General features: G+C 35.4%; 1 protein-coding gene and 1 long non-coding RNA gene across 2 annotated transcripts in view; one reads left to right on the top strand and one right to left on the bottom strand.

Annotated features, from left to right (window-relative positions):
* Positions 1 to 13,917, bottom strand: part of nlk2 (nemo-like kinase, type 2) — a 148,667-nt gene that overhangs the window by 28,513 nt on the left and 106,237 nt on the right. The window contains exons 6-7 of the mRNA NM_001113485.3: positions 12,201 to 12,410; positions 2,824 to 2,925 (exon numbers count right to left, since the gene is read on the bottom strand). Of these exons, the coding sequence (NP_001106957.3) occupies positions 2,824 to 2,925; positions 12,201 to 12,410 (312 nt within the window). The remainder of the gene's footprint in view (positions 1 to 2,823; positions 2,926 to 12,200; positions 12,411 to 13,917) is intronic.
* The window catches only part of LOC147840660 (uncharacterized), a 190,423-nt gene that overhangs the window by 81,829 nt on the left and 94,677 nt on the right, over positions 1 to 13,917 (top strand). The window lies entirely within an intron of this gene.

The raw sequence follows: 13,917 nt of genomic DNA, 5'->3' as shown, positions 1-13,917 counted from the left end.
TAAGTATACCTAATAAACTTTAAGCATATTGTAAAAGTTTATTGTTTATTACAATATTGTTAGCTTTTTAACAAACAGTATTTGTTCCTTTCTTGTAAGTAAAAGGGACGGTTTACATAATTCCACCATTTACGCATCCTCAAGTGGTGAATAAAGAAGAAAGCAACTCATTAAGACACATGCATGGTGTCATCAAAATACCCCCAGAACCACCCGAGACCCCCGTGTCCAGTGTCTGTTGGATGTAAGAGAAGCTCAGCAGATCAACATGATGAAAACATCCCGCTCAAGGGCCTGTCGAGCACACAGGAGGAGGCGTCCAGTGACAAGGTCAGCCAAATGTCAGCATGAGTGTATGTGCGTGTGTGTGGAGCTGCTGAATGCTGAACAGAGAAACAAGTGCTCTTCACATATACGCCTCAATGCTAAAGACTTTCTCTGCTCTAGCAGGTGCACGTCTGTAAGTGTGTGTTTGTGTATTTGTTTATACTACATTGTTGGAACACATGTTTCCACAATGATAGCAAAAACTGAGGTTGTTCACAATGTACAAATAAAAAAAAAACTAAACAAATAGAAAAATACTAAATGATAGTAAATGTAAACACAAGGTACAGTTCAGGTTGGTTCGTGCAAGGAAAATCATGTTTGATCAGTCTAAAAACAATAGAAGTACACTAGAAGAACACACTTTCTGATCATTGCAGGTTAAACAGTTACAGACAGTTACACCACACTGTTTCTGCACTATAAATTGGAGGAAGAGAAAGCATTTTAACACTTAAAACATGCCACAGATGAGCGGATAATTTTTTCCATAATTTAGTTATGGCCAATAACCAAAAATTGATTGATATTAAGTTAAAAAGCAAAGAACAAAAGGACTGCAATCAAAACATGTTACATAGAAAATATAATATATATTTTTATTATTAATAGTAAGATAAAAAAAATCATAATATGTTTTATCCAGTAACTGATAAATGGCTGATATTAAAAGTGTATATTTTTTAAATAATATTAATAATAATAATAATAATATATAATAATATATATACATTTATAATATAAAAATAGTAATTATTTACTATTATATAATAATAATAGTTATTATTATTATTATTGTTTATATATATATATATATATATATATATATATATATATATATATATATATATATATATATATATATATATATATATATATATATATTTATGTTAATACCAAAACACTAATATCTGAGTCACTGACAGAACATCTGAGAGTCTAAGAAAGACATTTAAATAATAAGAATTTATTAAAAATAATAATGAAAAAATATAATAATTTAAAAAATCTGTTACATTACATTGACTGTTATTAAATATAATCATTAAAGGGGTGCTCCACAGTGTATTTTTAAGGCTTGGTTGTGTTTATAAGATGCAAAGCAATGTGTGCTCATGCTTCATATGTAAAAAATCAGGTTATTTTTCATATATCTTATTTTGATTATACACAGCTACTCTGCTAACATGAAAACGACTGTCATATTTTATAGTTCCTCTGAAAGGCCCACCCTCAAGAGGCTCTGATTAGTCAGCTATCATAATGTGCTGTGATTCGCAGATTAGCTCCACAACACGCCCCACAGGCACATACTTTAGCACTGTGCAACCACATTCAGTCAGAGTAGCTGTTAGCAGGGTTAGCTGCCTGAATCAGACAGAAAAATGTAGCGCACAGTTGAACCTCACGCCTGCTCTCTAAAATAAAATCTGACAAGTGTCTTTCACATATATTCAGAATAAGCATGTGTAGGTAATATAAAATGTTCTCATATCTTTTGCAGATGTTTACATCGGTTTGATGGATAAATATAAATCTGTAGCTAAATTGTTTGCCCCAAAACATGTAATTGTATTTTACATTCTTGTTTACGTCCTTGCTACAACATACCGTTAACGCTAGAAACGGTGCATGTAATGGATCAATTTTAACAAATTAAAACGCTTACAGATTGTGGCTCACAATCCACATCTTCGTCGGCTGGAAGAGTTTTTAGCCAAATCCAGCACTAAACTGGGAGAGATTCTGGAAGCTGACCTTTGTCAAATGCTAGCTATATACTTAATAATTCTCAGGAACATAATTAAAATGAAACTGTACGCACTTCTCTCTTTGTGTCGTGTCCTTTGGATACCCAAATACAGAAACAGAAGAAGCTCTGTGAAAATAGCAGCGTTTTGACGGCATTTTAGCTTTCTCTGCTGTGACATTACAGCACCTCTGGCCACGCTCCTTTGCTGCGCAGGGTACAGTATGTGCGTGAGGTGAATGCACGTACCCGGAAGCCCTTGTGATCTCACTATCCCGGATGTAATTTTCTGTAGTCCCCAAATTTGTTCGCTGAAGACTTTGCTAAGCTAAAATCAATTGTTTTATAGGCGATATGTAAAAATATTTATGTTAATAACAGAGTTAATATCTGAGTTACTGACAGAACATTTAAGAGTCTAAGAAAGACATTTAAAAAATAAAAATAAATAGTAAGTAATGAAAATAAAGTTAAGGATAAATTAATTAAATAAAAAAATTATAAAAGATAAATTAAAAAGTTAAAATGTAAAAATGTTACGTTTACATACTTTATACATTACATGACTTTTTATTTATCATTTTAAAAAATAAAAAAAATAAAAATACATTTTTAATACCTAATGTTATCTGATAATTAATACGGAACAGATTTATCCTTCATCCCTGGTATTGTTTAAAGCATATAATGCACTAATGAGCCATTGAGTTTCAGGATGCTGCTTTGCTGGGTTTTGAAGGACTGACCTGTTTGTGTGGTCCTCTGAGAATGTGAGCTCTGGCCCCCTCACAGGCCGTCCTCATGGCCTCCAGAGATGGCGTCCCTAGCAGATCTGTGATCAGGTCCAGCTAGAATAGTGCAAGAAGAGGACAGCACATGAGCGATGGATACTAAATCAATATTCAGTACTAATGCAAACATAAAACAAGCTCGTCCACCAGAAAATCATTTTTAGACACTATCAAATTTATTTAATTATTTATGTATTTTATATATTTTTTATTGTATGCCCACATTCACAAAATATTAACATCAAAATGTATAAATGTGTTACAGAGTGTACAGTCTTCAAAATGGAATGTAACAAAGAAATTAATATATATATAAAAAATAAATAAATAGGCAAAAAATAAAGTACAATCACACAATTTTAGAGCAGTCTTTAAGTGGAGGTTGTAACAAAAATTGTAAATGAATGACAAGGATCCTGTGTTAATTTAAGCAAGCTCTTTTATGTATTCCAAAAGGGGAGACCAAATTGACCTTAATGTTTGTCATGGGTAAGTTCTAATGGTAGCCATGTAGCAATTTGTGATATCCACATTTTGGATTATTTAATTATTTTTAATACATATATTTCTTAATATCTTTGGTCTAAGAAAATCATAAGGCTTTTCCTGTATACTGTACCACATGTACAGTGCATACGTATATAGTTAAAATCTAAATTATTGGACTTCCTGTGATTTCTTTATTCTTTTTAAAATTTTTAGCAAATTATGTTTAACAGATCAAGGAATTTTTCACAGTATGTCTGATAATATTTTTTTCTTATTTGTCTTGTTTCAGCTAGAATAAAAGCAGTGTTTAATGAAAAAAAAGGTCAATATTATTAGCCTGCTTAAGCACAATTTTTTTGGTTTGTCAACCAAACAAACCATCGTTATAACTTGCCTAATTAACCCAGTTAAGCATTTGAATGTCACTTTAAGCTGAATACTAGTATCTTGAAAAATATCTAGTAAAATATGATGTACTGTCATCATGGCAAAGATAAAAATCAGTTATTAGAAATTAGTTATTTTAATTAGTTAGAGCCCTCTCATTCACCCGGCGCAAGGCGCGACGCAATTGTTGTTTGCTAGTTTCAGCTTGGCGCAAGAGTCGTTTTGACATTTTGCAGCACGCTGTTTAAATAGTAAATGCAATTGCGCTCATATGTGCGCCCATAGGCGTTCTGGTCTAAAAAAGAAAATGTGTTAAGACGCATTGCTGGCGCGTTGCTATTTTGAGGAACTAAAATTTTCTGTTCAATAGACCAGCGGAGGGGTGGTCTAAAGTCCAGCGCAGAGTACGTTAGTTGTGAACCTCGCTTAAACATTGCTTAATACACACACAGGATGTACAGCAATACGCATATCTTTACAAATGAAAAATTATTAAAAGATTAAAATATTACAAAAAATATTATTTTCTAGCCTTCATAAATATAAAAACCAACGCCTCCATGTCTTCTTTATCTCTGGGGGCTTTTTCATTTTATTCATGACAATTTGCTTTTGTATAATGTTATTATTACAAGCAGTATTTGCTGTAAATTAGAGCTAAATTAAGAAATAGTTTTGAAACAAATCTTTGCGTTAAATAAACGAAATTAATTATGTATGAGCTAATGGATGTATTTGCGTACAACGTACTATGCACGAGAGTGAAAGTGAAAAGTCATTCTCTCATTCTCGCGCTGTAGATGCTCTGATTAACTGTTTTCTCTCTAGTGAAGCGTTCAGTTTTTCCACTTATAAAGTCAGCCATATAAATAGCAAATGCGCTATGGTGCGACGCAACTGACTCTAAAGGGAATGGGAGATGAGACTCTGATTGGTTTATTCTCATAACACACCTATAACTCATTAAGAGAATAAGCTCAACCCTGTTAGATCATGCGAGATGACGCAAAGCGGATTTTTCTGTCTTTAAAATAGCAGAAGTGAATTCTGACACGCCCTTAATGCTTGCGCCCTGTGCTTTGGACTTTGCGCCTGGATCGTCAAAATAGAGCTGTTTAAAAATGTGCTTAAAAAAATGTTTCCATTAAACAGAAAGTTGGGAAAACCGTACATGGGGGCTAATATTTCAGGAGGGTTAATAATTCTGACTTCAACTATATATGCAACAAAAAAAATTGAAAGACCTAATTTAAAATACACAAATTGACACAATATGCTACTGTACATTGAGAAAAAGGAGGACAAAGAGAAAACTATACTAGATATTTCAGTCTGTACATAAACTAGAGCAGAACCGTGCTCAAGTAAATCCAATTCTTTACTGAAGAGAATTTAATGAGCCTTAAAGGGAATGTCGATGTGCTGTGGGTGCATATTTAGGACACATACACACGTGCGCACATGCATGCACGGACATAAGCAAACACTCATGCACAGATACTTTGGGTTTTCATGTTTTATGATGACTTCCCATATAGATGTAATGATTTTTTATTCCATCACGTGGTCTTGTTTCTAAATGGAACAACAAGTGGTGATAGTGCTGTTTCTGCTCCCTTCATACACTCAGTAGTGGAGGACAGAGGGCTTCTGGGTCACGGCCACACTGCAGCCTTGAGCTGGCCTCGCTCTCATTAACAGGCCAATACCACATTTACTGCCAAAAATACCTTACAGTCACATTAGTGTTCATGATCTTCTGTTTTTATGAGTAATGGCGTAAAGATGGATGTCTATAGGAGCACTACTAACATTTCTTGAGTTTTTTTTAAATTAATCAGTCTGATTCTTTTTTTTTTTTAAATAAAATTTTTTATATTTGTGAAAAAAATGTAATTAAATGAGCTACAAGCAAACATTTTAAAACATGTCAATTAAACTGCATATGATGTTCAAATAAATTCTATATGTGCTGTCAAAGGTCTGGTATAAGTTAATCATTATTTAAATATTAATTTATTAAGGAATATAGTTAATTATTTATTAATAAAGTCATTGTTATTAATAAACAAATGGAGGTTTTTATACTCCTGATACTAATATAAAAACTGTAAATATAATACTACACCTATTAACTATTATAAAAAACATCAATTTATTTATACATAAATAATATATTATATTAAATATAAACTATTATTTCTATTATAATATGATTAACATTAGAATTTAATGTATAATATAATAATTACACAAACTAATACATTTTAAATAATAAACTATTAATTAATTATAATTAATAAATTCTAATTAAAACAATACAGGTCCCACTTTATATTAATTGGCCTTAACTAATATATACTTAAAAAGAAATTAATCATTTGTTACAATGCATTTACTGTGTTTTTACAATGTAATTTTTGATTGATTAAATACAATAGACTGTAAAAAATATGGATGTAGAATCTGTGACGTCACCTATAGGTTTCTGAAGCATGCAAAAGAAGCTACAAGTTCTTCAGTTACTTCTATGTTTGCTTCACAAGGGACAGTGGGAGGTTGCCGCTTGTTAAATACCTACATGTAATTACATCTGTAATTAATTTCTGTAGGTGACGCGGTGGTGCAGCAGCTAGTGCTGTCGCCTCACAGCAAGAAGGTCACTGGTTCGAGCCTCGGCTGGGTCAGTTGGCATTTCTGTGTGGAGTTTGCATGTTCTTCCTGCGGTTGCGTGGGTTTCCTCCGGTTTCCCCCACAGTCCAAAGACATGTGATACAGGTGAACTGGGTAGGCTAAATTGTCTGTAGTGTATGAGTGTGAATGAGTGTGTATGGATGTTTCCCAGAGATGGGTTGCAGATGGAAGGGCATCCGCTGCATAAAACATATGCTGGATAAGTTGGCGGTTCATTTTGCTGTGGCGACCCCAGATTAATAAAGATATTAAGCCAAAAATAAAAATAATGAATGAATTAATTTCTGCAATTACATTTATAATTACACTGTTGACCCATCGTTTTCACCTTATCCCATCCCTAAACCTACCCATACCACCATGCATGTCCCTGACACTACCCCTATCCCAACCCAAGAGCACCATAAGTGTTCTGAAATGCATCATAAACACATTAAATACATTGTATTTATTTTTGGATGCAAAGTACAGTTAAGGTCACTTGATATATAGTGGGATAAAATTGATAGATTATTTATTCAATGTTGCTGTTCCTACAGAAGTTACCAGCCAAATGGTTAGTAACTATTTTGTTTGCTCACCAAAGATAATTCTGACTCGCATGTGGCACTTGTCGAGTGTTAATTTTGCCCCTTCTAAAGCAGCTGACTCCCCTCTTAGCTTAACACATCCGACAGGCCTAATGATTCACAATCGCACTGCTGTGAGAGCAGTTTAAAGATTCCCTTACAACGTGTAGCACTGCAGACTGAGAGTTTAGGGAGATCATCAATATCAGCAGGTTTATATACACGCCAATATACTGATAACTCAAAAAGCAGCATACTGAAATAACCCATTATCCCAGTTTACATGTAAACCAAGAAGCTCACAAAGCAAGTTAACAACATCTATAGAAGACTTCTGGTTCTCTACAAGAGAGTCTGCTTCTCTCAAGGTTTTTTTTCTTCACTCCTATCAGGTGAAGTTTTTTTCCCTCTCCGCTGTCACCACTGGCTCGCATCGTTCAGGATTGGTAGAGCTACCAATCAATGAATTTGCTCTTCAGTGTTTGAACTCTCAGTAATGATTGTAAATCACACTGAACTGAGCTAAACTGAACTGAACTGAACTTAAACACTAAAAACTGAACTACACTATGTAAAGCTGCTTTGACACAATCTACATTGTAAAAGCGCTATACAAATAAAGCTGAATTGAATTGAACTTCATTAAAAAATCAAATCTTTCCATAATCACATCCTAATTATTTCATTTGTAATGTGTGTTGCCATGGTTAATCATTAAAAACTAAAGAAGATAACTGCAACATGTCTGTGTGAATCTTACAACCAATAAAAGCCAATTATCAGCATTTCTCATACTGTAAATGATGAATCATTTTGATTGTACCACTTCTACTCAAATGCATTAAATTAAAACAATGAAAACCTGATCAAAGCTTTTACATTCATTTATTTTCTTGTCAGCTAAGCCCTTTTATTAATTTCAGCGGAATGAACCGCCAATTTAACCAGCAAGTTTTTATGCAGCGGATGCCCTTCCAGCCGCAACCCATCTCTGGGAAACATCCACACACACATTCACACACACTCACACACTATGGACAATTTAGCCTACCCAATTCACCTGTACCACATGTCTTTGGACTGTGGGGGAAACCGGAGCACCCAGAGAAAACCCACGCGAACGCAGGGAGAACATTCAAACTCCACACAGAAACGCCAACTGAGCCGAGGCTCAAACCAGCGACCTTCTTGCTGTGAGGCAACAGCAGTACCTACTGCGCCACTGCTTCGCCAAGCTTTTACATGCTTAGAAAAATTTGGGCAAGGGGCAAAAATCTAACTGTGATGATCTGTTTATGCTTAAATTCTGCATGAAATCAACATTTACAATTATTCACTGCAGGTTAATTAAAAAAAAAGTTTTGGTAAACTGACGATTTGCTTCCACTCTAAAAGTTCTATTTAGATGATGTCAGTTTGATGGGCCTGGATGAAATACGCTAAGCCACTCCTCTTCAACTCCCCATACACTTTACAGACTATTCATATGCATGCAAATACACTAGTCTGGAAACACAAGCTTATGCGACAAGTTTTACATTCCAAAGTTCAAGCTTGGTGAACTCTGACCTACAAATTTGCATATGGGCATATTGCATATTGGCCAATAGAAGATCAAGTGACCTCTCTGTACTGAAATTTGTTCAGTACAGTATTTGAAAGTATGTAGCAATCACTTGTTTTGTTTGTGCCATATCATTTTGTTTTATTCTGCCCTTTTTTGCAGCACTAACCGACAGAATATACTGATAAACTATATTATATCGAATCATGATCAAATTTATGTCGATAACAATAGCCGCTTTTCCACTATCGTGCTGAATCGTTCTTTAAACAGAACTGTTCCATTCCGTGCCAAACCGGGCCAGACAGCACGGATACGGTTTCATTTTCCACTGTCGTACTGCGACAAAGCTCTTTAAAACATTACACAAAACGCATCAGTAGTTGCCTTGGTAACGCAATGTAAACGGCTCCTTTTGTTCAATTAAAGTTAAATAAGAGCCGAAACTTTTTTTTTTTTCATAAAAGCAAAAGCAACCATATGTGACTAAACACTGTTATTCTAAATGTGCACCCCTATTTATTTATATGTTGCGCAGCTCTGGCTAAATTTTATTTGGAGGGAAAATGACCAAAATGTAACGTGATGATTGAAAATAATTGAAGGGGAAATAAATAATATTTAAAATCTCTGAACATAACAGAAAAATAAACAATGATAAGACAACAATAATAGTGCATTTGCATTATAGTGGCAGAAATATAATTTTGGACAGGCCTTGTCAAAGGTGAGCGGGCACTTTCACAAAAACACAGCACATAAATTATTTCATTTTTAACAATTAATTAAATTACACTGCGTTTTTATATCAAAAGTTGATAATGATATAAAATATACTACATTTTGATGGTAAAATGAAACCAATTAAGCGCTGGTTGTTATTTGTTTTACTATTCAAACATTAAATAACGAATGCAGCAAGTGAAAAAAAAAACGAATATGAATCAACACATATATTGCAGGATTTAAAGCATACAAAGCACTATTATATTTAGCAAAATGCTGCTCTATTATCTTTTTATTTTAATCATTTTATTTTTATTATTATAATAATTTTGTGTTCATAATTAACTAACAAGCTGTAGGCGAATTATTGCTAGACGTTTTAGAAAATATTTGCATAGCTATATTAAAGATCACCACAAAAAAACAAAAACACAGAAACATGTTACATGCCTCATAAATGTCATATAACTTATGTAAAACTGAATCATATAATTGCCTATAGCTGAAATGATAAAAATTGCTCATTTTATTTTTATAAAACATTTGTCAAAACGTAGCTATTGATATTTTTGAGTAAAAGCAATACTGACATTTAAGAATCCATATTTATTTAATTCATTCATTCTTTTGACTTGTTTATTAGTGCATATGCTATAATATAAATCATACAACAGTACCTTGGACAGTTACAGTGCCGCTCCGTAAAGCTTTCAAGCAAAGTCTTTTGGACGGCCGACATTACAACACGAACACGCCGTCCTTCAGGTGGTCTCGCCGGTATTAACAAGCTGTCCTGGCTTTGAATTAAAAAGTGCAATTATTTCCTCGTTGTTAAAAGAGTCTGCAAGTTCGTGTTCCATGGATATAGTGATGTTGTTGTGGAATTTGGACATCGACGATGCAAAGCGTGACTTTATTCGCTTTATTCGATGCGCAGCAGGAAAAAAAAGTCAGCAGCGCAAGTCGCTGGCATGTCTCTCCTCTCCCGGATCAGAGCGAGTTTTGTGCTGTGAAATACAGCGCTGCGTGCAATAAACTCACTTTCAGGCAGGCGAAGAAGGGTCTGTATTAAAGTCAATAAAATAATAACTTTAATGAATAAAATATCTTCGTAAAAATGTGATGAGTTATTCACTTCTCTGCCAAAGACTACGCTATGGTTTTAAAACCCTTTTCAAACTGTATCGTTTAGACCTGGATCATTATTTTATATTAAATGTACTGTAGTTTATTGAGGATGTCTGATGACTAGCGCGCTTCTGCTGAGCCAGCTGTGGTAGCTTAGCAACCGAGTCGCGACGTCAACACACAGAATCTGTCAGCACAGTTCAGCACGGTTGTCTAACCGTGCCGAGAATTCCGGGCCGAGAACGGTTTGTAATCGTGTCGCGCCGTTCCAGGCTCAGTGGAGAAACAACCGTAACCGTACCGAAGTGTTCTTAGAACGGTTTGGCACGATAGTGGAAAAGCAGCTAATGATAAGCTCTGGACTTTTTACTCTATATTGATCTGAGAGCCAATCACACTGCAGAAATGTGCAACAATGGAAATCTTAAAGTGTGTTGATATTAGAGATGCAATTAACTTTTAGCCACCAAAAACTTATCAGCCGAAAATATGTTTCGCCAATTAACGGACCTTCTATTTTTGTGGCTTCAGTCATTGTTGGGGTACTCTTAAATCTGGAAGCATTAACGACTCACATTAAAAGTTGAAGTCAGAATTATTAGCCCCCCTTTGAATTTAGCTTTTATTACACATTTTAAGGTCAAAATAATTAGCCCCATTAAGCTTTATTTGTCTTTAGATTGACTACAGAACAAACCATCATTATACAATAACTTGCCTTATTACCCTAATCTGCCTAGATAGCCTAGTTAAGCCTTTGTATGTCACTTTAAGTAGTTAAGCCTTTATATGTCACTTTAAGCTGTATAGAAGTATCTTGAAAATATCTGGTAAAATTTTATTTACTTTCATCATGGGAAAAATAAAATAAATCAGTTATTAGAAGTGAGTAACTAAAACTATTATGTTTAGAAATGTGGGTAAAAATAAACAGGGGGACAAATAATTCTGACTTCAACTGTATATTGTTATCGTTCAATTTGGAAAATAATTATCGAGATTGCATTTTTGCCATATCGCCCAGCCCTATGTTCAAACTTTAAATGTGACCACAGCTTTACTTTGTTGCGAGAGAAAGAAACAACTAAAAACCCATCTCTTCTGTGATCACCTGAACTCCTGTAAACAAAACCAGGACCCTGTCTTCTTTCCACCCAACCACACCGCACGACTCTTAACCGACACTTTAACCGACACAAGTTTTTGCCCACTTGCACCAAACACTTTATTATAATCAAAACAAGTGAGTGGGGTTGACAAACTACCCGTAGAAACACTCTTCTCTCTTTAAAAATCACTCCACATTCCTTAATCTAGCACTTAATTCTTTGAGCACTAACAGTACCTTCTATAATTAGCACTTCTTGCGTGTATTGTCTCTTCTAGTTGAATCACGGAATGACCTCCCCTAGATGCAAGTCACTTTGGACAAAAGCGTCTGCTAAATGACTAAATGTAAATGTAAGTAGGAGTTCAAAAATAAACCTCCACCCCCAACTCAATATTCCATTTCAGTTGCAAATACATAATCATACTGAAATAAAAATCTCTAGCAACCTCCAGTTTACACCGACTTTCAAGTTGTTAATACATTTTTACATGCCTATATGCATTGTGGGCTTATTGTGTAAGACTTTGTTAGCAAATGCACTCATTGTGAGCAAAACGTTTTCCTAGATCAATCATGTGACTTCAGGGACAATAAAAAATTTCAATACAGGACTACATTCTGCATTGAGATCCAGATGGAGCAGAAGATGAGCGTAGGTGAATACCTGTTGGATGGGACTCTGGGCCTGGAAAAGGATGCGTCGGCCGAGCAGCTCAGCAAAAATGCAGCCCACAGACCAGATGTCGATGGCGTTGGAGTAATGTCTGCTCCCCATGAGGATCTCCGGCGCTCTGTAGTACTGCGTCACCACCTCCTGGGTCATGTGACGTGACTCGTCCAGCTCCTCCACCCGCGCCAGGCCAAAGTCACAGATCTGAAAAACAAGTTTACAACATTATTAAACATTTACAAAATTATTATTTTTTGCTATGTTATACTATTTATTGTCTAGGGTTATTTCTGTTGGAACCAACCCAGTGGCGTAGCGCAAAATGCGGAGGCCCCCCTGCAGGGATCGCTGACGGGGGCCCCTGATGAAGGGGGGGGGGGATACGTCATACGTCAATTTGCATATCACTGACGTCTTCACGTTCTACCGTTTCTGTTTAACAGCCTATGGTTAATAAAGGGGTATTTATAATTGCACTACACTTTATATAAGCATGTTTATTTAACTAAATTTATTGCTGTTTGAATACAGTATATCATTATAGATGTGTAACGTTAGTGAATGTGCAGTAATCTCTCATATGAAATAAACTCAGAAAGTTCAAAACTCATAAAGTTCAGAAACTGTCACTAAAATATCTGTGTTTGTGAACAAGAAAAGAATAAACGGTCCAAATAAATTGTTAAAATAAAGTAGAAGTAGATCGGTTTGACTGTACAAGGGAAAAACCTTCACACTGCCTGTGCTAAATCATTTGTCGTCGGTACGCAGAGGGGTGATCTGCTCTCGAGCTGCAGGTGGGAGAGGCTGCTGTACGAGGACTGACTGGGCCGCCTGTCAGTGCTGTGAGGCGGGGGAGGGGCCGGCGGCATCACACGCAGCTCATTGAGAAGAGTAGGGACGGTACAGTATGGACAAATGACAGTCTAAAAAATCTCCAATAACACACAAAAAAGTCGCTAGATTTGTCGCTAGGGGGGTCTGAAAAGTCGCTAAATATAGTGACAAAGTCGCTAAGTTGGCAACATTGGCTGCAAGCAATCAGAATGAAGTAGTCCACCGCTTGAGAGGTGTTCAGAGAACACAGACGTGTGAACTTTGGTTCCGACCACAGTTGTTCCCAAGAGTTTATTGAAAATCACGACGACGCGGGGCCCCCTAATCACGCGGGGCCCCCCCGCGGTGCGTGCCCTGCGGGCCCGTCCGCTACGCCACTGAACCAACCCAGGATCATTCTGAAAACGTAGCCCCGCGGGTGTTTCTGGAGACCGTGATTTACGTAGCCGGAGGTACGTATGGCTGCATTTCATTTTTATAAGCGAACGCTACGGGGCGGTGTGACACCACTCCTCTTCTGGGTTAATTGGAACTGTAGAGCCAATGCTATGAAATTTTGTTTTGTTTATACGTACATGTGAATGACAATAAAGTGCTTATTTCTTACTATTTACACTTACTATTAGCTCAAAGGGTGTCCTATTTTTATATATGTTTAAAATACTAATAAAAATTTATTCTAGTATAGTTTTACTTTCAATTGTAAATTATAAAATATTTTAATTAATGTGTACTTTACAGATTTTTATATTTTCATTAGTTATATTATTAAAATACAAAGGATAATAATTACATAATCTATTTAAATGTAAATATTAACATTATAATCCACTAATTTTCTTTTTTTTTTTTTTTGGCTAAGTTTCTTTGTTAG

This window comes from Danio rerio, chromosome 15 (assembly GCF_052040795.2).
Source record: "Danio rerio strain M-AB ecotype USA chromosome 15, GRCz13ab, whole genome shotgun sequence".
Lineage (NCBI taxonomy): Eukaryota > Metazoa > Chordata > Actinopteri > Cypriniformes > Danionidae > Danio > Danio rerio.
Note: the sequence above shows the minus strand (reverse complement) of the source record. Positions and strands in the feature narration are given on the sequence as shown.